Consider the following 25,998-nt stretch of genomic DNA (forward strand, 5'->3'; position numbering starts at 1 on the left):
GAACGGCCCAAGCTAGTTTGCTGCCTGAGGCAAAGGATGAGATGGTACATTCCCCATTCTGTGCACAAAATCTGACTAGATTGGTAGATGTATCTTACTTCAGCACTGGTGATGGGACCACCTGACCCTTAGTGCAGAAAGGAAGCTGCACAGCAGACCCTTTTCTAGTCACTTTCCGCCCTTCAGAATTTGCTGCCTGAGGCAGCTGCCTCCCTCTGCCTCATGCAAGGGCTGGCCCTGCCAAATCAAAATATTGAGTAAAAGTGGGCAACGGAGGAGAGAACGATGTTGGAGGAAGCAATCATCTATTGCTGCAATTTCAGCTAGTGGCTGGTATGCCCCATTGAGAGACAATACCCCTGTTTTTACATAGTTATTGTCTACCAGTGCTAGCAGCAAGATTTCGGAAGCTCTTTGGCATGGCACCTTCAGTGGGCCTCCTTAACCTGGAAGAGGCAGGGGTGCAAAAGGAGAGTGCTCACATGCCTCCTCTGACCTTCTAGAGTGCTTCAAGCAAAGCAGGAATGGTGGCAACATTGGGACAGAAAGCTCAGGTCTTGCCAAATGCCACTTCTTTGGCCAGGCCTGCTCTCTACAGACAAACGACAGATTATGGGCAGAGACAAGCAACCCCATTGATGCATTTTTGAAACAATATTTAATTTATTAACAATCTCTCATTTTGACAGTTATGATGACGTCTACTTCCTATGCCGCAATGAATTCAAGTTTTGTCTCCCAATATAGCAAATCTTGGGGATTTTCTTTTACTGCTAACCATTCCCAAGCTCGGCATCCAAGGATTTGGACACGTTCTTCAGATGCCATTCCAAGACATTAGTCACCAGTTAGACGCTGGGACTGTAAATGTTGGCATTTATATTGTCGCCACAAAGGCAACACTTTTTATATGGCTAAAAGCAGCAGGAGCTCACAGTTCTTACAAAAGACTTTCTGCACTCTCCAAGAAAGCTATACCCAGTTAAAAATGCTGTATACAGATATTTCTCAAAGCATAAAGAGTAAATCACTTATGCTCCCTAAAAATGTCACTGCTCATGCCTTTTACTATAATGCATATTATTACCTACACCAGCAATGAGTAAAATGGACACCAGCCTGGCTATGCAGTAAAAACATTTTGCTCAACATCCACTTGTATGTTGCATCACCCACACCCATATTGAGCACCCTGGAGCTCAATATAGCTATTGTAAAAAGAGAGAGAGAGCGAGAGAAAGGGCTTTGCAGGAATTCCCCATAAGGGGTTGACCAAACTGAACCAGACCTGTTTTTGCAGCTTCTTCATTAGCAGAAATAAATGTGTCCAAAGCCATTATGCTGAAAAGAAACTGACAACTTGGTGTAACACAACATGGAGAGACAAACAACCCTTAGAGCCAAGCTAGATAATGTGTCAAAAGTCATGAATGTTGTCTTCCAAGATCCCTGCAACTGCCACTTTAACAGAACTGCAACTGGAATTCATCTGTTTTCACCATATATATATATATGTTGCAAGCAAGCAAGCAAGCAAGCAAGCAAGCAAGCAAACAAACAAACAAACAAACAAACAAACGGTTCCTTTCCCACCTGGGTGGGAGGAATTGCAAGGTCAAGCAGGAGGAAAGTGATGTTGAATGAAAAAAACAGCAGGAAGTAAGAGCGTTGAACAGCCATTCTCCCTCCCATTTCTGATTTCAGTTTCTGATGCTACTTTTTAGATTAAAAAACAGTAGAATGTTGGGAGGGAATCCCAGAGTCTCCTGCGTATTATATCCTTTTCTTAAGTCTTGTGGAAGACTCTACCCTTAACTAGGAGACTAGGAGAACAGTGGCTGTCAAACCAACCAACTTATATTCTATACTTTCTGTTCCCAGTCCAAATTTAACTGACCCAGACACTCCTCCCCTTTCCTACAACTTTTAAGAGAGCAGCCAGAGAAACTTTGAAGAGCTTTGAATTCCCCCACCTCCCCTGTGAACCCACTGGAAACTGGGAAGCTTACACTGAAGTGCCAACACCATTGCCTGGTAAAAAAATAAATCCCAAATTAAATAATACAGAAACAAGTAGAATAGCACACCTTGAACATTCCTGCTTTTTCTTTTGTTTCTTCCCTTCTTCCACTTTACCTCGATCTTTGTTTGCATAAGATCCAAGTAGATACTGGTTAAATGGCAACGTAAGTTTGGGCTGATTTAGTCTTGCTCTGCGTATAGCAAAATCATCCTTCTCTAGGTCAGGAATCCTGTCATCTCGTTCGTCTTCGGACCCAGAATCTTTTCGCTGATAGCTCAGCATAAAGGGGTTCTCTTTGCGAAGGATGATGTCTGGAGTAAGCTCATCCATTTCGCACATGTGCAATTGACTGATCCATAGCAAAGTTAAATGGGAAATCCAGATGTGAAATGAAAAAAGACAACACGACTCTCCATATTTCTTTAAAAAAGGCAAACAAAATATGCTGTACATGCCGTTAGTTCAGAGGAAGCGTTCATAATTTAAGACTCCATGCTGCAAAAACCAGAATTCCATGCATGCACAGTTAGTGACAATGGATCTTTATTTCCTGCTTTAATTATTTGTGGAACGAACATGAACAGAACAAGAATTGCTCATTTCACCATTTAAAAGAGGCACTGTTATTCTCAAAAACACTTCAAACCCTTCTTTTTTCCTCTAATCAAAAACTAATAGTACAGCTTCTGGCCATGTACTTAACAGAAAGACACTCTCTAGATTCTTACTTTTTCTTCTAGCACTTATAGTTTCTTTAAATGAATTTCTTTTACTTTACAATAATAGCAGAAGTCCCCACCCGCCCTCTCTGTTGAAGGTTTTGGGTTATGGTCCCATTGACGAACATCAGAGAACAGGACTGTAGTCACTGATATTCATCTATTAACCTTGAGGTGGGAAAATAAAAAAGTTCATTAAAGAAAAGATGTGGAATATAACTGGTGCCCTTTCTTCCCACCCCTGGAACACCCTGAAGCTATGGAACTTCTCTGATAAAAAAATGCCTCTTTTATACTATGGCTATCCCAGCTCCTGAAGAACTGTGAACAGTATCATCAACCAAGAATAATGTTGTCTACCAGAGGCCCCAAGAGGCAATATTGTCCCAATCCAAGCAAAACCCAAAGGAAAATGAAGCTATTTGCATTACAAGAATTTATAGCACAAAGCCACTTCCGCCTTCAGGAGTTGCAGGCTTCACGGCCCCTCCATGCGTGCGGTGGGTAGAGGCCAGCCCCGCGCGATTGGGGGATTTGCGGCCGTGTCACCCCCTAGCCGGCCAATTGGCTGGCTTGGGGGGGCGTGTCCTGCCCTATATAGGCCAGGGATCTCCCTCTTTGCTGCCTGCCAGCTGTTCCTGTTTTCCCACCCTCCCACCCTATAAGGTTTCGTTCTTTGACTTTGCTATGGACCTTGGTTGGTCGCCATTGAGGGGCCTGCTAGGAATTTTTCCACTTGGCAAATTGGCACCAGCCACTTGGTTTTCGCCTACCTTGTAGCAAATCGTCACATGAAGGGTCAAGAAATCTGATTTTATGCTAACAAGTAAGAAGCTTATAAAGCAGTTATAAACTAGTTTAAAGTATTATGGCTTCCCCAAGGGACTTCCCAGGCTGGCTTTGCATGTTCCTATAATCTGGTTTGCATGGCATGCTTAACCAAACTATGGCTTAGCAACATCATGTACATGTGCGGGCTCCCAGAGAGTTGCTTACAGCTGTCTTATTCCTCCCTAGTCCCTTTTACTGCCACTACAACTCATGGTTAGTGAGGCGAGAGCTTAACTGTATGTCCTGATTCAGAAGACACAGAGAAGTTTCTCCCCAGGAATATGCATGCCTGTAGGGTCTCACTATGGAATAGTTTGGCTTACTGCATCAGACAAATCAGTGGAAAACACCAACAGGAAAGAAAAAGGAGATTTCTAAATGCTCTTAACATTATTTATTTTTTTAAGTTTCCTTCCTCCTCTCTGCAACCACGTGTATTTAAAAAAGAAGAAGAAAACTAATTAAGTTCATCTTGGGTCTTTCACAACCAGATGGGGCTCAGAAAGGTAGTTGCAAAGGACACACAACAGCGCAGGTGTTTAGCCTGCCGCTAAAGCACAGCTTTCCTCTTTGGCAGGCATTCCCTGCCTTCTAGCACCACCACTTTCAAATCCTGCACCTGGCACCTAAGAAAATACAGTATTTCAGGACGACAATGGGGGAGGAAACAATCACTTACTGCTGCAGACCCTGAACATCTTGCTCTACCTAAGACAGCTCAAGAGGTCCTTGTGAAGAGAGTCCTGTGGATAAGATGACGCCAGAGCATTTCCCCCAACCTTTGCTGCCCTTGGCTAAAGGACTGAGTTGTCCACCTGTCATAGCTGTCAACTTACAGATTTGAAAATAAGGGACCAGCAGCCTCAAAAATAAGGGATCAGCAGCCAAAATAAGGGATTTTCAGGGCACAGGTATGTTCAACTTCTGAGCCCCTCCGAGCCAAAGTCAGAAAACCCAGCCAGCAGCCAAACGAAGCCTCAAGCTGTGGTTCCCACAGCACAGCAACCCGGTAAAGGGGATGCAGCAAGGAAAACCACCGTCACCTCTCTGCTGGGAAGCGCTGAGCAAAGGCGAGTCCCCAGGCAACACGGCCGATTCGATCGGCAAAAGGCATGCAAGCTCCACCCCCCAGTCATTTTTAGACTCCTTATTGGGTGAGCAACGCAGCCAAGCAACACAGTTGGAGCCTCTCTCGTCCCTGGCCGGAAGGGAGGGAGGGAGAGGAGCTGCTTCCTTTGAAACCCGGGAAATTTAAGGGACATCATCAATAAGGGACAGCAGCAGGACACAGCGCTGGGATAAGGGACTTTTCCACCAAATAAGGAACAGTTGACAGCTATGCCACCTGTATCTGCAGCTTTGAAGGGGGAACTGGAAGTTGCAAGGCTGGAGCTGTGCATAATGACCAAAAAGCTGTTAACCTCCTCCAAGCACACGTGCTAAACCTATTAAACCCAGCGTAAGCCTGCAAACCCTCCAGAAAGGGAGAGACGGACAGCATTGTGTTTCATTGCTATTTTGAGTCATGTCCAAGGTTCTCATTTAAGCCTCACAGATGCTGTTGTTCAAACACCGTTGTCTTGGTTATTGCACACGTTAGTCCCAGTGTGGGACTAACAGGGGTTCTGTTATTGCCTGCCATACAACCGAATACATGAGATATCGTTGGAAAAGCACCAGGAAAGTGGCTTCAGGCATTCCCTTGCAAAATGGGGCCTTGCACATCTTCCCCACGGTGACTTCCAGGTGTGCCTGAAGCTCCCAAGAATCTCCGCACACTTTCGGCAAATGGAACTTGAACTTTGGTTTTTACAGTTTCGGATACTGGTAGAGATGCAATGGCAACTCTCGAAACCAGCCTGCAAAACCAGGCACAGTTGTGGGGGGGGGAACTGCCCCACCGCCAGTCTGGTCAGTTCCTGTACTTGGAATGCAAGGGCACTGCACTGTTATGTACTGAGTTGAATAGAATCCAGAATGCCGCAGTCTGATTGGTCCTAGAACAATGCAGCAGTATGACTGGTCCTCAGGAGCCACCCAATCCAGCTCCAGTTGGAAGTGAATCCGCAACCTGATTGGCCTACAGAAGAATCCTGGAATTAGCCAATCACATGCAGCCCATTGTGTAAATAATGTATATAAAGCAGATATTTGGGGGGAACTTTCATTCCTCCTCACCACTATGAGGTGAATAAAGAACATGAAATCCACTCTCGACTCCGAGTATATTTCAGGCACCATCTTGCCCTTTGCTTCAGGCGGCAAAATGCCTTGGGCCAGCCCTGGCTGCTTCCAACGATGTGCCGGCATCTGACTTGAGCAACTGAATGCAATCAAGCTTGCTCCTGAAAACATGTTTTTGTGCATGAGCAGCATGATTTGGAAGTGGCTGTCTCCATTTTCCACAAAAAAATAAAAGCTTCAGGCTACACTAATCTGCTGCTCTGCTACACTGTTCACACGAGTAAGATACTAATGTGTCCATTGTTTTGTTCATGTTGACCAGGACTTTCCTGACAAACAAAGCAACTCTGAGTTTAGAACAATCTCTCGTGTGTGTGTGTGTGTGTGTGTGTGTATGCACCAAGCAGCCCTACTTGCAGTTAAGCCATTTCCATTAGTTTTATTACAGCTGCATCTGTAGCAAACCAGTACTACTGGGTCTCATACCAAGAATACGTTGCAGCAATCCCTTGTCTTATCAGCATTTGGCTTGTGCAATTTCAACCATATGTAGTTGAAGGCAATCTAGGTGAAGCAACTCGAGTCAAGTTCTGAGCTCTTTTCGCATTGGGTCTCCTTGGGGTTACTTGACGTGAAAAGAGGTTTTAAGGTCTCTGCCTTGCTTGCTGGGCAAAACTACTTGGCACGGTGGTTCTGAGGGTACGCTCTCTCTCTCTCTCTCTCTCTCTCTCTCTCTCTCTCTCTCTTCCCCTCATCTGCAGTCCCAAGGTTTGACTGTATGCAGTTTTATGCATAACCCTTGGACCTGCAATTCATCACAATATTAATACTGCCCTTTTGAGAGAACTGGTAACATATTGGCTAGAATATCATCAATTCAATGATTTTTTTAAAAAAATGGATAAAAGAAAGTTTTAGTTACAAGTTATCAAGATTTCAAAGAGAGATCTTAGAAGATAATTTTAAATAGTTGTAAAAAAAAAAAAAGTATAATTTGCTCCTGGGGTGGGATACAAAAGATGAACAGGTCAAATCTGTGATGATACAATGGGCAAAAGATGTGGGACATAAGATACAAATGACAGATTGGGAGAGGCTATGGAAAATAGATGTGAAATTTACGGCATGTACTTACTTTATTGAAAGAAAACTATATGAAAATGATGTGCCGGTGGTATTTAACCCCGGTAAAATTATAAAAAATGTGTAGAACAAGTACCAATATATGGTGGAAATGCAAAGAACAAGAAGGTACCTTTTATCATATGTGGTGGAATTGCAATGTAACTAAAAAAATTCTGGGAAATGATATATAATGAAATGGGTGGGGGGATGTTTAAAATAACCAGAAGCTTTTCTATTAGGAATTATAGGTACTGAGATCCCGAAAGACCAGAGGAAGCTGTTTATGTATGCTACAACAGCCACTTGGATGTTACTAGCCCAGATATGGAAGGAAGAGACAGCCCCGACCAGAGAAGGATGACAAATCAAGTTGATGGACTATGCCGAAATGGCAAAACTAACTGGGGAGCTCAGGAATCAAGGAGACAATAAATTTTAAAAAAGAATGGGAAATGTTTATAAAGTATATACAAAATCATTGTAAACAGGTCAAAACATTAGCAGGATTTTAAATACACTTGTAATGTAACAGAATGTACACTTAGGAAGATGAAAAAAATTGGAGAAGTATTGAAATGCAGTTGAAAATAGAATCAAAAGGACCCATGGAAGGGATGAGGGGAAGTCAGGAGATTCAGAGTAATCTCAATATTTGGATTTTGCACTGTTTTTTTGAGGTATGTTTATTTTGTTTTTCTTTCTCTCCTTTTTTTCTTTGAAAATCAAATGAAAAGATTATATTAAAAAAATACTGCACCTTTGATGGGCATTCTCTCACACCCTTTTGCTGTTCTTATTCCATCAGCAAGAGTTTGAAACAGATACACAAGCCTGATTTTTTGAAATGCAAAATAAACAAACAAGCAATCAGGAACAGCAATGCCAGAAACCCCAAGCCAGACTCCTCCATGTGTCAAGATGCACATGGATGCACAAACATGTCTGTATTCTGACAGAGTAGCCCAACTAACTGATCCACCCTGCACAATACCCACAGGTAGGTAGAAAAGCCGAAACAAACAAGCTACCCTCATATCAGACGTGCCTGAGCAACTGAAAGAGAAGGGATGGCTGCTGATGACATTATTGTCACGTGTTTGCTTACAGCAAATTGTTGAACAGTCTCCATGCTCTACCAGAAAAATGTAACGAGCTGAATATTTTTACGATTCCTGTTTTAAATTAGACATCCTTTAATGCAACTGCTTAACCTCATTTTTGCTTTGCATTCACGAAAGCGAAGCTCAACCGCTCCAAGAAAATTGCACATTTAGAGCCTGTTAAGAGGGCACAGTAATTAGAGCACACAACTCTTTTCCAGCCAAAAATTCCTGCACCATAATCGCTCAGTTGCAATGAATGTGTTTAATAACAGATAATACTGCAGCGCAATTCCCAGCTATTGTTTTCTCAAATCTTGCAGTGAATTCCGGCAAGGAAGCAACAGGCGCATTTTATGAGGTTATTTTTCTCGTGACGTTGCAGCAAAACCCAGGAACAACCACACAGCATGGCAAATACCAAATGCATGCTCACGCCAAGTCCCACAGTGCGGGAGAGCTAACCTGCTACCATAGCGTTGCACAGCCGGCATGATCTTAATACCGGCCTGCTCAATCCTTCGTAGCTTGCCCAGTTCCTTGGGATCCTTTTCGGGATTTCTGGGCCCCGCTGCTTTCTTGGCAGAATGTGTAGAAGACTGACGTAAAGGCTCTCCTCGGTTCACTTCTGTTTGAGCAGGCTTCCCAGAGGGGTTTGCAGCAGAAACGCAACAGCCCAACCACTCTTCTTCAGATTGCGCCAGTACTTCGGTTTGTTCCTCTTCTATAGTTTCAGGGTGGCTTTTGCTAACAAGTTATACAGGGCAGATTATTTCACACCACAGTCCTGACTTATTATTACCTGTTGCCGCACTGAATTAAAAGGAGATGTGGCTTTTTAAATGTGAGCCATTACTAAAAGGGGAAAAAATCCCACCACTTTGACATGTGGATCTGAAGGCAGTACACTCATGTTTTTGCATATATGCACACATATTGGAATAATTTAATTACAATAATTTATTATTTATACCCAGCCCATCTGGCTGGGTTTCCCCCAGACACTCTGGACAGCTCCTAACTGAATATTAAAAACACAATACAGCATTAAACATTAAAAACTTCCCTAAACAGGGCTGCCTTCAGATGCCTTCTAAAAGTCAGATAGTTGCTTATTTCCTTGACATCTGATGTCAGGGTTCCACAGGGCAGGCGCCACTACCGAGAAGGCCCTCTGCCTGCTTCCCCGTAACCTCACTTCTCGCAGTGAGGGAACCACCAGAAGGCCCTTGGAGCTGGACCTCAGTGTCCGGGCTGAACAGTGAGGGTGGAGATGCTCCTTCAGGTATACTGGGCCGAGGCCCTTTAGGGCTTTAAAGGTCAGCACCAAGACTTTGAATTGTGCTCGGAAACATACCAGGTTGGATCTAGAATAAACTAGTTGCATTAAAGACCCATTAAAATCAATGGAGGAAGTAAATCATGGCTTAAGTTCAATGGGAACCAAGTCCAATGAACTTAGTCTGGATCGAACCCATTATATCCATATTTAAAATAAAGGAAAACTTGAGTAAGGTGGGATATTCATTTTCAAAAAGACCATATTTAGGTGGGGGAAACACCTTCCGTCTGCTTCAGATATTCTCAGAGCCGTCATGCACCGTTGTCTCCATGGATGCAGACACATGGGGCAAATGACATCTGACCCCGGGGACTGTTGTGGCTCATGTAAATCACTGCCAGGAGGCAGCATGTGTCTGTGTGACTGTGCCAAATCAGTCAGAACAGCTGCCCGTCAATGGTCAGAAAGAAAGACTTGTCACTGGGTGGGTGAGTTCCAGCTGCTTAGCCCTACAGCCTTGTCTCAGAGGCCTTCAGTGAGCTAGATGCTTAGCAGACAGTGCCCAATGGCAGTGGGAGAATCTCTTGTACGCTACTTTGAGAGCCTCTCTGGGCTGTAAAGTGGGATAGTTCTATTAAAAAGTAAATAAATAACGCTACTTCCTTCACTATCCTTCAGTGCTCCATTGGTGCCCTTGGCACTTTTCAAGATAAAATAAGCACACACACAAAAAGGAAGGTTGTTGTGTCAAGGACCTTGTGATTGAGACTTAGTTGGTAGTTCAGCAAGGGAAAAGAGAGCGGCAATAAGAGCAGAATACGAGCAACTGCAGTTATACATACAGTCAAACCTCGGTTGCCGAACGTAATGCGTTCCAGAAGCCCATTCAGCTTCCGAAATGTTCGACAACCGAGGTACGGCTTCCAATTGGTTGCAAGAGCTTCCAGCACTCAAGCAGAAGATGTGTCGGATGTTTGGCTTCCGAAAAACATTCGAAAACCAGAGTAGTGACTTCCGGGTTTCCAGCGTTCGGGAGTCGAGGTTTGACTGTAATGAGGCTTTTGTGTTAGTCAGGGATGAGGACTTAGGCCTTAAGCCAAGGGCTTCCTGGAAATGATGGATTTGGGAGGGAATTGAGGAAAGAGAGAGATGAGAACAAAACTGTAGCACCCGCGACGGCAATCCGTGAGAACGTTTTAGAGCATCTGAACCAAAGTTCTGGCTTCAAGTAACGTACATGGTACTAATATGAAACCCAGCATCTTGTTAAAAGCAAAGTAGGTCAAACAACCTTATGTCCACAGTAAAACTCATTAAGTAATTCTGTAGTAATGTTTCAATAAACTAAGTATAGCAGAGCTGTTTATGTTATGTTCTAAGTCAAACTGCATTCCATATGATTGCCATCTTGCAATTAATCAAGCAAGAGAGAACACGGCCAGAAACCATCCGTAGGTCACCTGTGAATGGGAGATGCACTTGTTAGGTTTAGGTGGCTCTGGCTTGGTAACCTGAGAAGTGGCCAAGTCCTTACCTGAAAGGTCTCTCTCCTCCTAGGGGAGAAGTAGCAGTACTCCAGCTCTTCCTGAACTCCTCTCGTTCGGCCTTCTTCTTCCTGAGAGGAGCCGGAATATAGGCAGTCTGGTTACTCTTATTGGGGAGGTATTGGTTAAAAGGCACAACTGATTTGGGTTCACCATAAGATGTCCGCCTTGCAGACATATCGTCTTTTTTCACATCTGGCAACTTTCGATGCGGCAAGTCAGATTCCGAATCGCTTCCTCTGCCTATGTGGAAAAGGAAGAAAGAAATTAAGAAAAAGAAAGAAAGGAGTCAAGTTTAAATGCTTAATTCAAGTGTGCCAGCAGGAGGATCACTGCAATTATCTGGTGCAAAGGTGTCCATCTCCTTCCCCCACAAACGAATGTATGGTTTGCAGGCTTCAGAGTGTCAACTGCCACAGAACATGACACATACAAAAGTGCTCCTTAAATTCAATGGGCAAATGAAGCTTAAATTCCAGTCGCTACTTAAGAGTGAGAATCAAGTTTTTAAACTGTCAGTAAAAGCTATTGTGCTTTAAGATCCATCTCAAGGTCACACTTGCACACTGCACATGGGACTGCACAAATGAGGGCAGACTTTTTTTTAAATGACCCACATCTCTATTGTATTAAATGTTTTAAAAAAACACAATTGAGTATTGCCCCTTGCACAGGGAAATCTTCAGTTAGCAGTGATAATTGAGAACACACGGGGACGTCCTATAATACGTTTTTCCTATTATAATCTTGAATTTGAAGGTCAGAAATACAATAACTGCTGTGTTCACACAGCTCCAAGAAAAACTCCTCTAGCTCTCTGCAGGCATAATATTTTAGCTGTCTTAAGCAGAAATATTCAACAAGCAGCTGCACTACAGATAAAGCTAGATGACAACACAAGAACTGCCTTGCTGGGTTTGATCAAAGCCCGTCTCATTCAGCATTTTAGGCAGCAGTCAGCCAGATGTCTCTGGAAGGAGCAGTGGTCATCCATCGTTGCTTATCTCCAGTGTATGACACTCAGAGTAATACCATCTCTGAAGACGGAGATTCCTTGGCTAATAGCCATGGATACACCCCCACCCAAGGATTTGCTAATCCTTTTCAAAAAGCCATCAAAGCCAGTAATGAACCTACAATAATACTTGAACTCAGGATCATCCCATGGATTTAGCCACAGGATGCTCAACTTCATGGGATGACCCAAAGTTCAAATATGGGAGAAAGGAAACAAATTTCTGAACAACTGTACAAAATGAACGCAAGACCTTTAAACATTTTTACTTTCTTTTCAAAGATGGTAGTGTTGCAAAGGGTAAAGGACCCCTGGACAGGTAAGTCCAGTCAAAGGCGACTATAGGTGTGGTGCTCATCTCACTTTTCAGGCTGAGGGAGCCGGCGTTTGTCCGCAAACAGTTTTCTGGGTCATATGGCCAGCATGACTAAACTGTTTTGGGTGCAACAGGACACCGTGACGGAAGCCAGAGCGCATGGAAACGCCAGTTACCTTCTCTCCACAGCGATACCTATTTATCTACTTGCACTGGTGTGCTTTCAAACTGCTAGGTTGGCAGGAGCTGTGACAGAGCAATGGGAGCTCACCCCGTCGCGGGGGTTCAAACCACCGACCTTCCGATTGGCAAGCCCAAGAGGCTCAGTGCTTTAGACCACAGCGCCACCCGCGTCCCTTGGTAGTGTTGCACAACAACATGGGCAGCAACAGAGAACTGAGTCTACTAACTGTAGCTCTCCAGATGTTGCTGAACTCCATTTGCATCAGTATCAGGCAGAATGTCCAACCACAAGGGACGAGAGGTGTAGTCCAATGGCATCTTGAAGGTCCCTGCCCTAAACAGCTTGGGAGATGAAGGATCACCTTCATCCATATCAACCAGATCACACCTTGAGATCTGCATCCCATATCCCACTTGTATACTTCCATTTTTGTACAAGTTTACAACATGTGGGGCACTCTCAGTGGGGTCCCCATGTCCATGGGACTGTTTCAACTGAAACCGTCTTGTCCCCATCAGTATAGGCCTTTGAGCTTTAAAGACCCATTTATTTAAAACTGCTTTCTTCTTTAAAAAAGAAAAGAAAAGAAAAGAAAAGAGCATGCTATTTTTTTTTATTGTGCTGCTCCATGATACAGAACTGCAATATTGTAATTTTTTTAATCTATTTTTTTTACACTGTGCTGTAGGTTGTTGTGATTGGTGATACTGCTGGTTCTTAGTTTTTTATTCTTATGGCATTTTAATGTTGCAGCCGACTGATCTGGATGCATGCGGAAGGCCTCCTAAGTGGTTTAACCCTAAAAGGCAGCCTATACATATCTAAATAAATCAACTAGCAAACAAATGCCTGACTAGCTATACCATCTGCTAACTAAACGTTAAGATTTTCCCCTATACCACAACGGCTATGCTCAGATTCCCTGTTTAGAGACAGCATGCTTCTGAATACCAGTTCCTGAGAATCAAACGTGGGGAGAAAACAGCTGTCCGCAGGTTCTCCTTTTGGGCTTCCCATAGGCATCTGGTTGGCCACCATAAGAACAAGATGATTCCTTGGATAGCTCAGTTGGTTGGAGCAGGCTACTGATAGTCCCAAGGTTGCAAGTTCGATACCCATATCGACAGCTGCATATTCCTGCATTGCAGGAGATTGGACTAGACAATCCTCAGGGTCCCTTCAAACTCTACAATTCTATGAAGTTGGACTAGTTGGGTCACTGGCCTGATCTAACCAGCCCTTATGTTCTTACCATGACTCCAGGTCAATCAATTTACTGTCTCTCCAAAGTGGTGAATGCTCTAGTTATCTCCTGCTTGGACTACTGAAGTGCGATCTACGTGGGGCTACCTTTGAAGGTGACCCGGAAACTACAACTAATCCAGAATGCGGCAGCTAGACTGGTGACTGGGAGCGGCCGCCAAGACCATATAACACCGGTCTTGAAAGACCTACATTGGCTCCCAGTACATTTCCGAGCACAATTCAAAGTGTTGGTGCTGACCTTTAAAGCCCTAAACGGCCTTGGCCCAGTGTACCTGAAGGAGTGTCTCCACCCCCATCATTCAGCCCGGACACTGAGGTCCAGCTCCGAGGGCCTTCTGGTAGCTCCCTCCCTGCGAGAAGCAAAGTTATAGGGAACCAGGCACAGGGCCATCTCGGTAGTGGCACCCACCCTGTGGAATGCCCTCCCTTCAGATTTCAAGGAAATAAACAACTACCTGACTTTTAGAAGACATCTGAAGGCAGCCCTTTTTTAGGGAAGTTTTTAATGTTTGACGTTCTATTGGGTTTTTTTAATATTCTGTTGGGAGCCGCCCAGAGTAGGTGGGGAGACCTGGTCAGATTATTATTATTATTATTATTATTATTATTATTATCTCCTTACATTCAGGCCCAAGAAGTGCCACCACATAAATTAGACTGCTATGACATCCCCCACCCCGCAACAACTTGTAATTATAAGGCAAAAAGCTTCCACCATAGTGTGATCCCCCAAAGCTCTAGACCATAAATTGGCATTCAGTGAGAGTTCCCTTCTGACTTCAAGGGATTAAAAGGCACATCACGCTTCCAAAACTCAAGCCAGCTTCTCCAGCGGCAGAACACCAGCTATTTCACACCAGAAGAGCCGCGTGTCGCATTCAAAAGGAGCCCTGGAGAGCACAGCTTACCATCGCTGCTTCCTCTCAGCACCACATCTGGAGACGGCGTCTGCTGGGAGCGGGAGCCGAAGGAATCCAGGCTGTCAAAAGAATCATCTCTTCCGTGGCGGGGAGGAGAAAGGGAATCGCTGCGTTCGGAGTCCCAACAGTCTACATAGCCGCTGTCACGGATGCTGCGCTTGGGGCTCTCAACATCCTCAGTCTCCTAATGTGGACGAAGCATACACACACATAGAAAGTGTTGTTGTTGTTTTTAAAGAAATACCCTTAATGCAAACAGTAAGAACTTTCTGAGAATCTAGCATGCCTAGAACCTACGGCTGGGGACACAGAGATATTTTTCTAAGGGAGTTGAAAGTGGTATCCTGGAGGCATTGTTCGCCCTGGTACTCATACTCATTTCTTTTGTATCATGGCTATCTCTGATCCAATAGGTTTTGCAGGTTTTCGAAACAGTAGAAAGAAAACAGTTTAACCAGAACCACCCACGGGGCAAACGAAATGTGTACATACACTACGGAAGCAATGCCACTCTCTCAAAACAGTTTTGTCCATCTTAAAAAAAACAAACCAGCCCAATTGTCTGTCTCCAATACCAGAGGAGTCAGCGTGGTAAAATGTACACATCACCACAGCCAGCAACGCCATTCTTGTATCGCCTTTTTACGCTTACAAAAAGAGACAAGTCGGTCTTCCACCCAAAACTTCTCTTTCCGCCACTCTCTAACCAAAACCACTTTCCAAGTAACTACGAAGAGACTACTGTTAAAGGCAAAACACAATCCACCACGGCAATGTGCAGAATGAAAACACACCAGATTTGTACAGAGAACTGGAAGAAAGCAGGTTAACATGTTCTAAAGAAGAGAAGTGGTGTCGATGTGTGGCACTTTAAAAGACTAACCCATTGATTATGGCTAGAGCTCACTTCCATCAGGTATAGGTTTACATGTGTACCAAGAAGTAAAAAGAAAGGCATTGACCTGAAACATGGCTGGTTCTGCTTCCAAATCCATATCATGCAGGCCATTGTCCATATCATAGGAGCAAAGGCATCCTGGGTTTAAGTTAGAAGGCAAGGCACGTCTAACTCCACCGAGCTGATCATTTCCACCTAGATATCATACTGGCCCGGGACACCTGCAGAGAGAATCTGCTGCTGCTGCCTTTGGCTCAGTCAAACAACGAAGCAGCGAGCTGCAGGAGACAGCGTCTTTCTACCTCGGAGAGAAATTCCAGTTATGAAAGAGGGGATGTCTTTCTTCCCAGAGCAATCAGCAGCCGAAAAATATGCAAAACGCTTTTCCTGATGCCTCTGAAGAATTCAGTCTTGCTCTTTGTTTGTTGCCAGCTCCTGGCTCTGGGGGATATGAAAGCACTTGTATCTGACCCACATGTTCAGAGCAGTGAGAACAATGGCCGCCTTTGACAGCCTCCCGATTATAAATTCTTTCCAGAGCAAGCCGCACATACTAAAACACTGAAAGCTCCAGAAGAGGGAAAAGGTCAGTAGAAGCCATCCTCAGCCTTGCATTATTAGGAGAACATTGCCCCTTGTTTCAGGCAGTATCTTATCATCGGTTACAACAGTATGAGGCCAAGAGAAACAAAAATAAGGCCCTTTGCTGAAAAGCAAACTTTTGGAAGTCCACCCAGGCCCTGCTTCTCCCTTTGAGTAAAAAAAAGGCAGGGACAATATTATCACCCTCAGATGTGGTGTCAGAAAAGCCCAAGGTGAGAAATGCTTCTCAGGGAGTCCTTTTGAAAAGGTGCAAAACTGCCAACAGGTGCAGAAGCGTCTGTATCATGTGGTACAAATAAACAAGTCATGCCAGAGGCCTGCTTCACTTGATTATATAAACAGATGTGGCAGACGTTGCATGTGTCCGTCTCAAACCAACGTGCAAATTCAACCAACAGAGGTTTGCAGATCCGTATGCCATAATGGCATATTTGTCAAGGAGTCATGATTGGCAAAGCCTCTGAGTTAGCTGTGCCCCTTGGGCTTCCCACTGTAAGGATGAATGGATCATTCTGTTTCCAGTTCATGCCAATTTCACATTGCGTTCATTCATAAGTCCATTTTGTTTTATTTCTGAATGAATCTGTGATTTTTTCAACATATATTTTTAAAAAGAAATCTGAATGGCTATTCTTATTTACATTTCTATTTAAATATGCATTACCACCACAAACATATGTATTTGAGTAGGTGCTTTACCTCAGTACTATATGCTTTTCTAAATATATTCTCTCTAAGAACTTTATCACAAAATTCAGAGACCCTCCCTCCCCCAGAAAAATATAAATGTTCCAACCTGAACATTCAAATGTGGATCAGGTCACAGGATTTCATAGGAATCAAATTCCTCAAGCATCCTTACTGCATTCTGTGTGAAATGGTCCTCAGCATTAGGTGGGGATAACCCAGTTTCAGATCCTCAGTCACGTATGAAACTTAGGCAATTTCACACATTACCCAGTGGTGAACCCAGACTTGACCCTCAATAGGGAAACCAAGGCAATCACAGCTTCCCAACAAGAGAACTGGAAAAATATATGTGTGTGCAAATAAGTGGTTCTTGCATCCCTGCTTTTTGTATTTAGGTGCACTCCTAAAACTTACTTAGCCTAATAAGTAACCTGCCCAGGGCTTTCACTGAAGAACCACAGAAAACACCTATTCTCTTGACCTGTGCACCAACAGCCAATAGCTCAGACCAGCTTGTTCTGCCCTATCTACAGATACTGTATATAAGTGTTTTGGAAATGAAAGGGTCTCATGTCTCATACTGTGGTCCTGTCCGTCCCCCCCAGAGGTTCTCCCAAATTTACATACTAAAGTGGAAATAATAATTATTACAATTACTATTATTAGCAGGGCGCATGTGCAGCAAAGACTTGTATGCTGTTGGGTTCCTCTTGGGTATATAGGGCAGATACAAGGTACCCACTTACATGAGATCTAATGGATGGCACAAGTGAAACTCTTCCTTGTGGGAACTGTAAAGGTAAAGGGTAAAGGGACCCCTGACCATTAGTTCCAGTCGTGACCGACTCTGGGGTTGCGGCGCTCATCTCGCTTTATTGGCCGAGGGAGCCGGCGTACAGCTTCCGGGTCATGTGGCCAGCATGACTAAGCCGCTTCTGGCGAACCAGAGCAGCACACGGAAACGCCGTTTACCTTCCCGCCGGAGCGGTACCTATTTATCTACTTGCACTTTGACGTGCTTTCGAACTGCTGGGTTGGCAGGAGCAGGGACCGAGCAATGGGAGCTCACCCCGTTGCAGGGATTCGAACCGCCGACCTTCTGATCGGCAAGTCCTAGGCTCTGTGGTTTAACCCACGGCACCACCCGCATCCCTGTGGGAACTGTACGCTTACATAAAAGAAAGGGAAAGGAAACACTAGAGCAGGGTTTCCCAAACTTGGGTTGCTAGCTGCTTTTGGACTACAATTCCCATCATCCCTGACCAATGGTCCCGCTAGCCAGGGGTGATGGGAGTTGTAGTCCAAAAACAGCTGGAGGTCCAAGTTTGGAAAATCCTGCATTAGAGGGAGACCACTTAGGCCTTCCCCCCTATAGACCCCAAGAATAAAGCCTGTTCCTCGCTACATAGCTCAGTCTCATTTATGGTCACACAGACACTGCATTTCTTCCAAACTTGGCCACAATTATTACAGCCACACTGCAGATGAGGAGCAGGGCAGAGAGAGGCTACCAGCTTGTCTAAATACTACCAAGAAAGAGGTGAGCTTTAGATCAGAAACTTCTCCGTTTGTACACCAGTCCCTTTGCTATTATGACACATTAGGCGACATCCTGGGATCAGGTCTATGAAATCCTATGTGAAACAAAACAAAACAAAACCCAGTACCATGAACAGCAGAGAGGAGGTAGCACAGAAACATACAAAGGGCTTTAAATATGAAGCAGGATCATTCAAAAACTCAAATGCCCTACAAACTTCTCAGGGAGAAAACTGAGTAATTGGGGTCACTGTTGAGTTGGCTGCCAAAAGTCCCTTAGCGTGCTCAAAGCCAAGGTCCCCTAAGGCCAAGCGTGGAGATGGCAAATAGCTGTAAGGTAAAATCACAGAGTTTAAGGAAGTTAAAATAATTTGATCAGATGAAAATGCAGCGTTTCATGGTGTCTCTTTCTTCTGTTTACCAATGAACGACAGAAGTTACTACCAAGAGCTAAAGAGGGTGTCCTTTCTCCCAGGTAAAAATGCTCCATGAAATAAATTAGATGCGTGTATCTGTTACTCATACAGAGCTACTAGCCCAATCGCCTCTAAGTTACTAGGTATAGTGCTTTACAAACATTTAGCATTTTGAATTTTCCCGTTTACTTACTAACCGACTAACACAAGTTTGTGCATAAAGCAGGCTAATGAAAATGTGGGAGGGCTAGTCTGACTTCTGCGGGCTTTACTTGCAAGCCTGATGCTGTTAGGACTGGGCTTTGGACAGCAGACTGAAGCAAGTCAGGAGTTGTGGGACCAGCCAGAAGTCGAGAGCAAAAGAGTAAATCAGAGCAAGAGGACAACCCAGGAGGAAGGATCACAGAGCAAGCCAGGGACAAGGAATGATGCAGGAACAACTCTGAGCTCAGGAAGAGCTTGTGGCTCAGGCAAGGCTCAACCAGTGTTTGAAACTCCCATTGTTATAGGCGCATTTTGCGACGGGGAATTTCATTAGGGTGAGCAGTTTTGGAGCTCTGGGTGCAGTAGTGCGTCCAATATTTCAGATAAAAATGGCAGAGTAGAAGGAAAGGAGGACCTTTTCCTGCCTCCCCACTTTCAGCTACTCTCTGAAGACTGGAAAAGAGACCCTCTTAAGAATATTACAGGGGTGGGCAGGTAGCTCATGTGAAAAATGCACATAATAGTTTATCTGCAGTTCATTCATTTCCGGCGCTGTGGGTTAAACCACAGAGCCTAGGGCTTGCCGATCAGAAGGTCGGTGGTTCGAATCCCCGCGACGGGGTGAGCTCCTGTTGCTCGGTCCCTGCTCCTGCCAACCTAGCAGTTCGAAAGCACATCAAAGTGCAAGTAGATAAATAGGTACCGCTCTGGCGGGAAGGTAAACGGCATTTCTGTGTGCTGCTCTGGTTTGCCAGAAGCGGCTTAGTCGTGCTGGCCCCATGACCTGGAAGCTGTACGCCAGCTCCCTCAGCCAATAAAGCGAGATGAGCGCCGCAAACCCAGAGTCAGTCATGACTGGACCTAATGGTCAGGGGTCCCTTTACCTTTACCTTTATTCTTGTTATAAAAAAGCGTTCCTAGTCATTCTGTTGTTGCGCCCCTAACCTATTATTATTGTTGTTGTTGTTGTTGTTGCTGTTGTTATTTGTTGAAATTATATACCTCCCTATACCCAGGGGTCTCATAGAATAAAATCAAGATATAAAACCACAAAATACATAATAAAAATAAAAACAACAATCCAATAGCCCCCCCCCAAAAAAAACCTCACCTAGGTTTAAGGTGCCATTGAGCTCCTAGCTTTCATATCTCAGTTTCTAACACTGGGGTCAACACCAACTGGAAGCCCTCTTCTGCGCTTTCCTGTCTAGGAGGAGTCAATGGCTGGCCTGCAGGGACAGGATACTCACTGAAGTGATTACCTGCAGTTCAGTGGATCACCACACAGGGCAGCTGTCCACCAATCTCAACTTTCTGACCAATGCTCTCTTAATGATACGAAAACCCACATCTTCATCCCACAATGCACTCTGCCTACCCATTTGGACCTCAGGCCTCTCTTAGCATGCAGACTCCTTTTGATTTTCAGCTCAAAATACCAAGCCCAGGTAGCTGTAATTATTATTATTATTATTATTATTATTATTATTATTATTTTATTTTACAGTCATACATCGGGTTGAAGTAGCTTCAGGTTAAGTATTTTCAGGTTGCGCTCTGTGGCGACCCGGAAGTAATGGAGTGCATTACTTCCAGGTTTCACCGCTCACACATGCACAGACGCTCAAAATAATGTCACGTGCATGCGCGGAAGCCACAAAATGCGACCCGCGCAGACATCCAGACGCGTGTTACGTTCTACTCAGGATGCGAACGGGGCTCCGGAATGGAACCCGTTCGCATCCAAGGGTACCACTATATTTTTTAAATAAATTAAATTTTATTTGTTTTCTTTTCTTCTTTCCATAAGGAATAATGATTCCACAATCAACATCAAAAATACATGTGTGTGTGTGTCCCCATTCCCCATGTATTTATTTATCCTTTCATCACTATCTCTAATGAGAGTCTTAAAATCTCACGACTTCCCTCCATTCCCACTTCTGGTTTCTTATATACACCAAATTCTGCATTTCCATATCCCCTATTAACCCATTATTATATCCAAAATTACCCGAGTTTCTGGTAATTGCAAGCGTTTAGTCCAAACCTGCTAATGTTTCAACTTGTTTACAATGTTTTTGCATATATACAATAAATGTTTCCCACTCTTTTTTAAACTTCTCATTATCATAGTCTCTGAGCTTTGCTGTCAGTTTTGCCATCTCTGCATAGTCCATAAGTTTAATTTGCCAAATAATTTTATTGTTTACACCTCACCCATCTGGCTGGGTTTCCCCAGCCACTCTGGGCAACTTACAGCATATCTAAAAATATAGCATGTTGTGAAGGAAATGGACTGTTCTATGTTAGAAAAATATAAATCTGGGTTTGCTGACGCAGTGGATCACACTTAGACTGTCTGGATTTGGGAATTAAATGCCAAAACCTCAAGCGCCTTGCTTTGATAGCCAGATTAAGGTGGATCTCAGCGTCATAAGGAGGAAAAACAGAAGGGAAAGATGCAACTCTAAAGTAAATTTCATTAAAATGTTACTGTGAAGGACTGTTTAATTTTCAGGGAGAGTAGATGGGGCTTAACTCTGTTTATTTGTTCTTTTGCTCCAAGTGGGAGGAATGCTTTGGCATGCAAGTAACTTTTATTGCATTTAATTCTTTCCCCCAAGATGAACTATCATTTTTTAAATATGTTAATAAACTTTGTTTCATAATAATTTTGTGGTCTCTCTTAATTTACCACCCCATGTCAAGAGCCAAGGCCTGTGCTACTCTTGAGCTATTGTCAAAGAGATACAGAGGACATTTTTCGCCTAGTGGCAGTAGAAAGTCTAAAGATAAGGGTGGGAGACCAAAGGGGTACACTTTGTTTAGCCGGGAACTTTGCCCATACAGCAGAGTTGACATATATGTGCAACTCTTTTAACCTTCCTCTTCTAGGCATTGCTCTCCTTTCCTCTCTGGGTGTGCACAACTCTGCCAGGAAAAGAAAACACCACAATTTGGGTGCCTTGAGTAAAATAAATCCTCGTGCTGCCAAAATGAAACTACAGTAGAACTTTGGTTCTCAAACTTGATCCGTTCCAGGAGTCTGTCTGACTCCCCAAACCAGAGCTTTTTTCCCTTAAAAATGTGTTTAAGGGAACTCTCATTTTCCTAAAGGTAAAGGTAAAGGTACCCCTGCCCGTACGGGCCAGTCGTGACTGACTCTAGGGTTGCGCGCTCATCTCGCTCTAGAGGCCGGGAGCCGGTGCCGTCCAAAGACACTTCCGGGTCACGTGGCCAGCGTGACGAAGCTGCAACTGGCGAGCCAGCACCAGTGCCACACACGGAAACGCCGTTTACCTTCCTGCTATAAAGCGGTCCCTATTTATCTACTTGCACTTAGGGGTGCTTTCAAACTGCTAGGTGGGCAGGAGCTGGGACCGAACGACGGGAGCTCACCCCGCCGTGGGGATTCGAACCACCGACCTTACGATCAGCAAGTCCTAGGCACTGAGGTTTTACCCACAGCGCCACCCGCGTCCCGCTCTCATTTTCCTATTAATATTGAAATACTCCTCCTCAATGAGGCCAAACTTAGATTCGCAAAATGTTTAGGGGTATGCATCCCCCCAGAAAAAAAGCACTGCCCAAACCGGAACACGGGTAGCACTGTGGGTTAAACCGCAGAGCCTAGGACTTGCCGATCAGAAGGTCGGCGGTTCGAATCCCCGTGACGGGGTGAGCTCCCGTTGCTCGGTCCCTGCTCCTGCCAACCTAGCAGTTCGAAAGCACGCCAAAGTGCAAGTAGATAAATACCTCCAGCGGGAAGGTAAACAGCATTTCCATGCGCTGCTCTGGTTCGCCAGAAGCGGCTTAGTCATGCTGGCCCCATGACCCGGAAGCTGTACACCGGCTCCCTCGGCCTATAGAGTGAGATGAGCGCCGCAACCCCAGAGTCGGGTCACGACTGGACCTAATGGTCAGGGGTCCCTTTACCTTTAAACCGGAACACTTACTTCTAGGTTTGCGGCGTTCGGGAGCCAAAACATACGAGTACCAAGGCGTTCAACAACCAAGGTGCGACTGTATGAGCAAGTGACAATCTGCTTTTCCTTTAATGGTAACCGAAATATCTCAACTGATGTGGGCTGTCTCACACCCTGCTTAACAGCAGAGCTGGCCACCCACTTAGAGACATCACGGCATATACAAATGTAATCACCCACACTGCATGCAAAACACATTAAAATTGTTTTGTATTCCTACAAGATGGCTGTTCGGCGCATAACGTTATATATGCATGCCATGCTTTCTGAAAAGAGAACCAGACCTCCAGACCCCAAAGTCAATCCTACTTAAACACCCTCTTTGTCGTCCCCCCCCCCCCTTGGCACCCTCCCCAACCAATCTGACATCTTTCCCAAATTCCCCCAAAGCTCTACATACCAATAGAATAAGTTTAATCCTTTGGCAGATTGCCAGTTTTTGAGGGGCGGGGGCGGGGAGGGAGGAAGATAATATGTCTCACTATCGTGGAAAACGCTTGACAGCAAGGTAAATGAAAATCAGATGAGCTAGACAGTGACACAGGCCAGTTTTCATTCATAAAACATTTCAAGATACAAATTACAGAAAAAATAAAGAATGAATCAACTGCAAAAAAATAAAAATATATATTTTCTGTCCTTCTGTTACTTGAAGAATAGCTTTGTTTTGTCTGTAAGGAAAATGGGGACAGATGCATAAAACAAGAGCCGCCACACCTCCATATTTTCTATGCCATTAGGGCAGATTCATGTTTGAGAGTGGCTAAGAGCTGAGAAGTACGGTAACCCTCAGCCATTAGCTAAGAAAGTTGCCTTTTGGCTTAGTAATACTGCCCTGCCTTGCAAGGCTGTTGTAAGGACCACCAAGATAACGGGTGCAAAGCGCTTTCAACACTTGAAAATGCGCTGCTGGAATACAAAGTATTATTTAGCATAGTGATTAACATGGAAACAACTAAGCAGCCTCTCTGTGTGTGTGTATATCCTATTATTATCGCCTCATTCAAAACATGTGGTGCAATTCCATTGCTTACATCTGCATTATGACATCTTTAAAAACAGATAATCTGAAGCATGGCATTCCGTAACACAACAGTTATCACAGCCATCTGGAAAAAATCAAATTCACAGACATGCAATAAAAGCAGTCATAATAGCTACACAGAAGATCTCTTTCCTCAACAATTTCACATATTACAAACATATTGGAGGCTGAGAATTTTTTATTTTTTTGAACCATCTGCATCACAACTTTTATTATTAAGCTAACCTGGTTGTTGGAAGGAGGGATATGTTTCAATATTTCTGTACATTCCGATATATATTTGTTAATCTGTTTGTTGGAATTTTGTTACCATCCCTTCTTCGCTACAAGGTACCAATGAAAGAGCCGGATAAATTGAGCATTTACCACGACTGTCTACTTTGTATGGTTTTAGGTTTTTTAAAAATGTGTTTGCTATTTTTTTGTATACTTAACTGTTTTAATTATCTTTTAGTGTACAGTGGGCCCACCAATTTACTTACAGGAGTGTTAACCTCAGGAGCACACAATAACAGGATCACACTAGTTTTCCAAAACATGAGGAGGGAAGCTGTTTCTTAAAGAATGTGTTTATTTTTACTGTCCCTCTAAAACTACATAGGAAGAAGAACACTTTTAAAAGCCAAGAAAAATAGGGAGGAAATGAACAGAAAGGAAGCTGTTCTGACGGGACAGAAGACTGGGATAGTTTAAGGAAGCCTCAGGAGCCACATAAAATTTGGGGTTTCCCCTGCATAAGCAGCAAGCTGCCCACCAGTGACTTAGTATTAGTAGCGTCACTCTAAATCAGTGTCCAGTCCCTCTGCTAGAAAACCTCAGTCAACTAGCTAGAGATAAGAATGAAAAAACAATATGAGCATTAAAGTTGGCAGAAGAATATGGACAGAAATTGCAGCAGGTGTACTTGTAGGGTAGGAGGGCGGGGGGAAATGCCAAGATATTTCACATCTGGCAACCAGTGAGCCTCTTTGGTTTCAGACAGTACGTAGGTAGATTGGTCCAAAAAGCCATACAAATTTTCACGGCCCTCTACAGCTACAGTGGCTCATTTACCAGAAGTAATGCATTTTAGTGTTAACTCTGGAAGTGTACACAGTCGTACCTTGGTTTTCGAACGCTGCAAACCCGGAAGTGACTGTTCCGGTTTGCGAACTATTTTTGGGAGCTGAACATCCGACGGTGCAGAAGCTTTCTGCAGCCAATCCAACGGGGTAGAAGCTTCCTGCAGCCAATCAGAAGCTGTGCTTTGGTTTCCAAACGTTTTGGAAGTTGAATGGACTTCTGGAACGGATTCCGTTCGACTTTCAAGGTACGACTGTACTTGATTGTGACCAAACTAAGCCTCCTATGTATATTTTGCTCTACAAGGCGTAGTTTGGACAAAGTCAAGTATACACTTCCAGAGTTAACACTAAATGTATTACTTCTGGTAAATGAGCCAGCATAGCCGCTAGAGGGCCATAAAAATTTGTTTCCTAGGCTTTTGCAACTCATCTTACCATGTACTATCTGAAACCAAACTGGCTGCCAGATGTGTGTGTTTTTTCCAGTTCTCCTACCCCACTATACTGTACTTTTACTAATGAGGAAGCTATTGTTCCACTAGTAGAAAAAACCCCAACAGCAAATACCTTTCTCAGCTGCGTTAGCAATCCTTCAAACTCCCTCAGGTTGAGCGTTGCTCCACTGAAACCAGTGCTGCTGTTTGCTGTTTTCCCCAGCCAATAGATGGTGACTAAAACCTGAAGAATGAAATGAACATTAATTGTGGGGGTGATCTATCCAAACCACTTTATCAGTTGAATACAGCAACCTTGTCCAGCTCTCCAGCAGCCTTTTAAAATCTCATCAAATCATTTGTCAGCTGCTGTTTTCAAAGGCTCTCTTACAAAAGAACATGGTCACAGAGACTTTGAAGCACATGAAATCACATCAGCACTGCTGATATTTCTAATGTATGTGAAGTAGCACTGGCAGAGCTCCCTATTAAACCTTGTCCAACAATATCTGGGGAGCCAAATAAAGGAAAACTCAAGCACCCGCACCACTTCAAGGGACAAGGCTTCAGTGCTTAATGAAACTGCTTTAATATTGGTTTATGTCGT

General features: G+C 44.0%; 1 protein-coding gene across 11 annotated transcripts in view; it reads right to left on the reverse strand.

Annotated features, from left to right (window-relative positions):
• Positions 1-25,998, reverse strand: part of LIMCH1 (LIM and calponin homology domains 1) — a 220,987-nt gene that overhangs the window by 59,838 nt on the left and 135,151 nt on the right. For 10 of the 11 annotated variants that reach the window (XM_081019766.1, XM_081019765.1, XM_081019764.1 and 7 more), the window contains exons 6-10: positions 25,525-25,635; positions 14,498-14,693; positions 10,799-11,051; positions 8,448-8,729; positions 2,088-2,372 (exon numbers count right to left, since the gene is read on the reverse strand). In XM_081019766.1, the coding sequence (XP_080875892.1) occupies positions 2,088-2,372; positions 8,448-8,729; positions 10,799-11,051; positions 14,498-14,693; positions 25,525-25,635 (1,127 nt within the window). Of the gene's footprint in view, positions 1-2,087; positions 2,373-8,447; positions 8,730-10,798; positions 11,052-14,497; positions 14,694-15,471; positions 15,762-25,524; positions 25,636-25,998 lie in introns of those variants that run through there. The other variant, XM_081019770.1, reaches the window with a different exon arrangement.

Source organism: Podarcis pityusensis (assembly GCF_964106645.2).
Source record: "Podarcis pityusensis genome assembly, chromosome: 9".
Lineage (NCBI taxonomy): Eukaryota > Metazoa > Chordata > Lepidosauria > Squamata > Lacertidae > Podarcis > Podarcis pityusensis.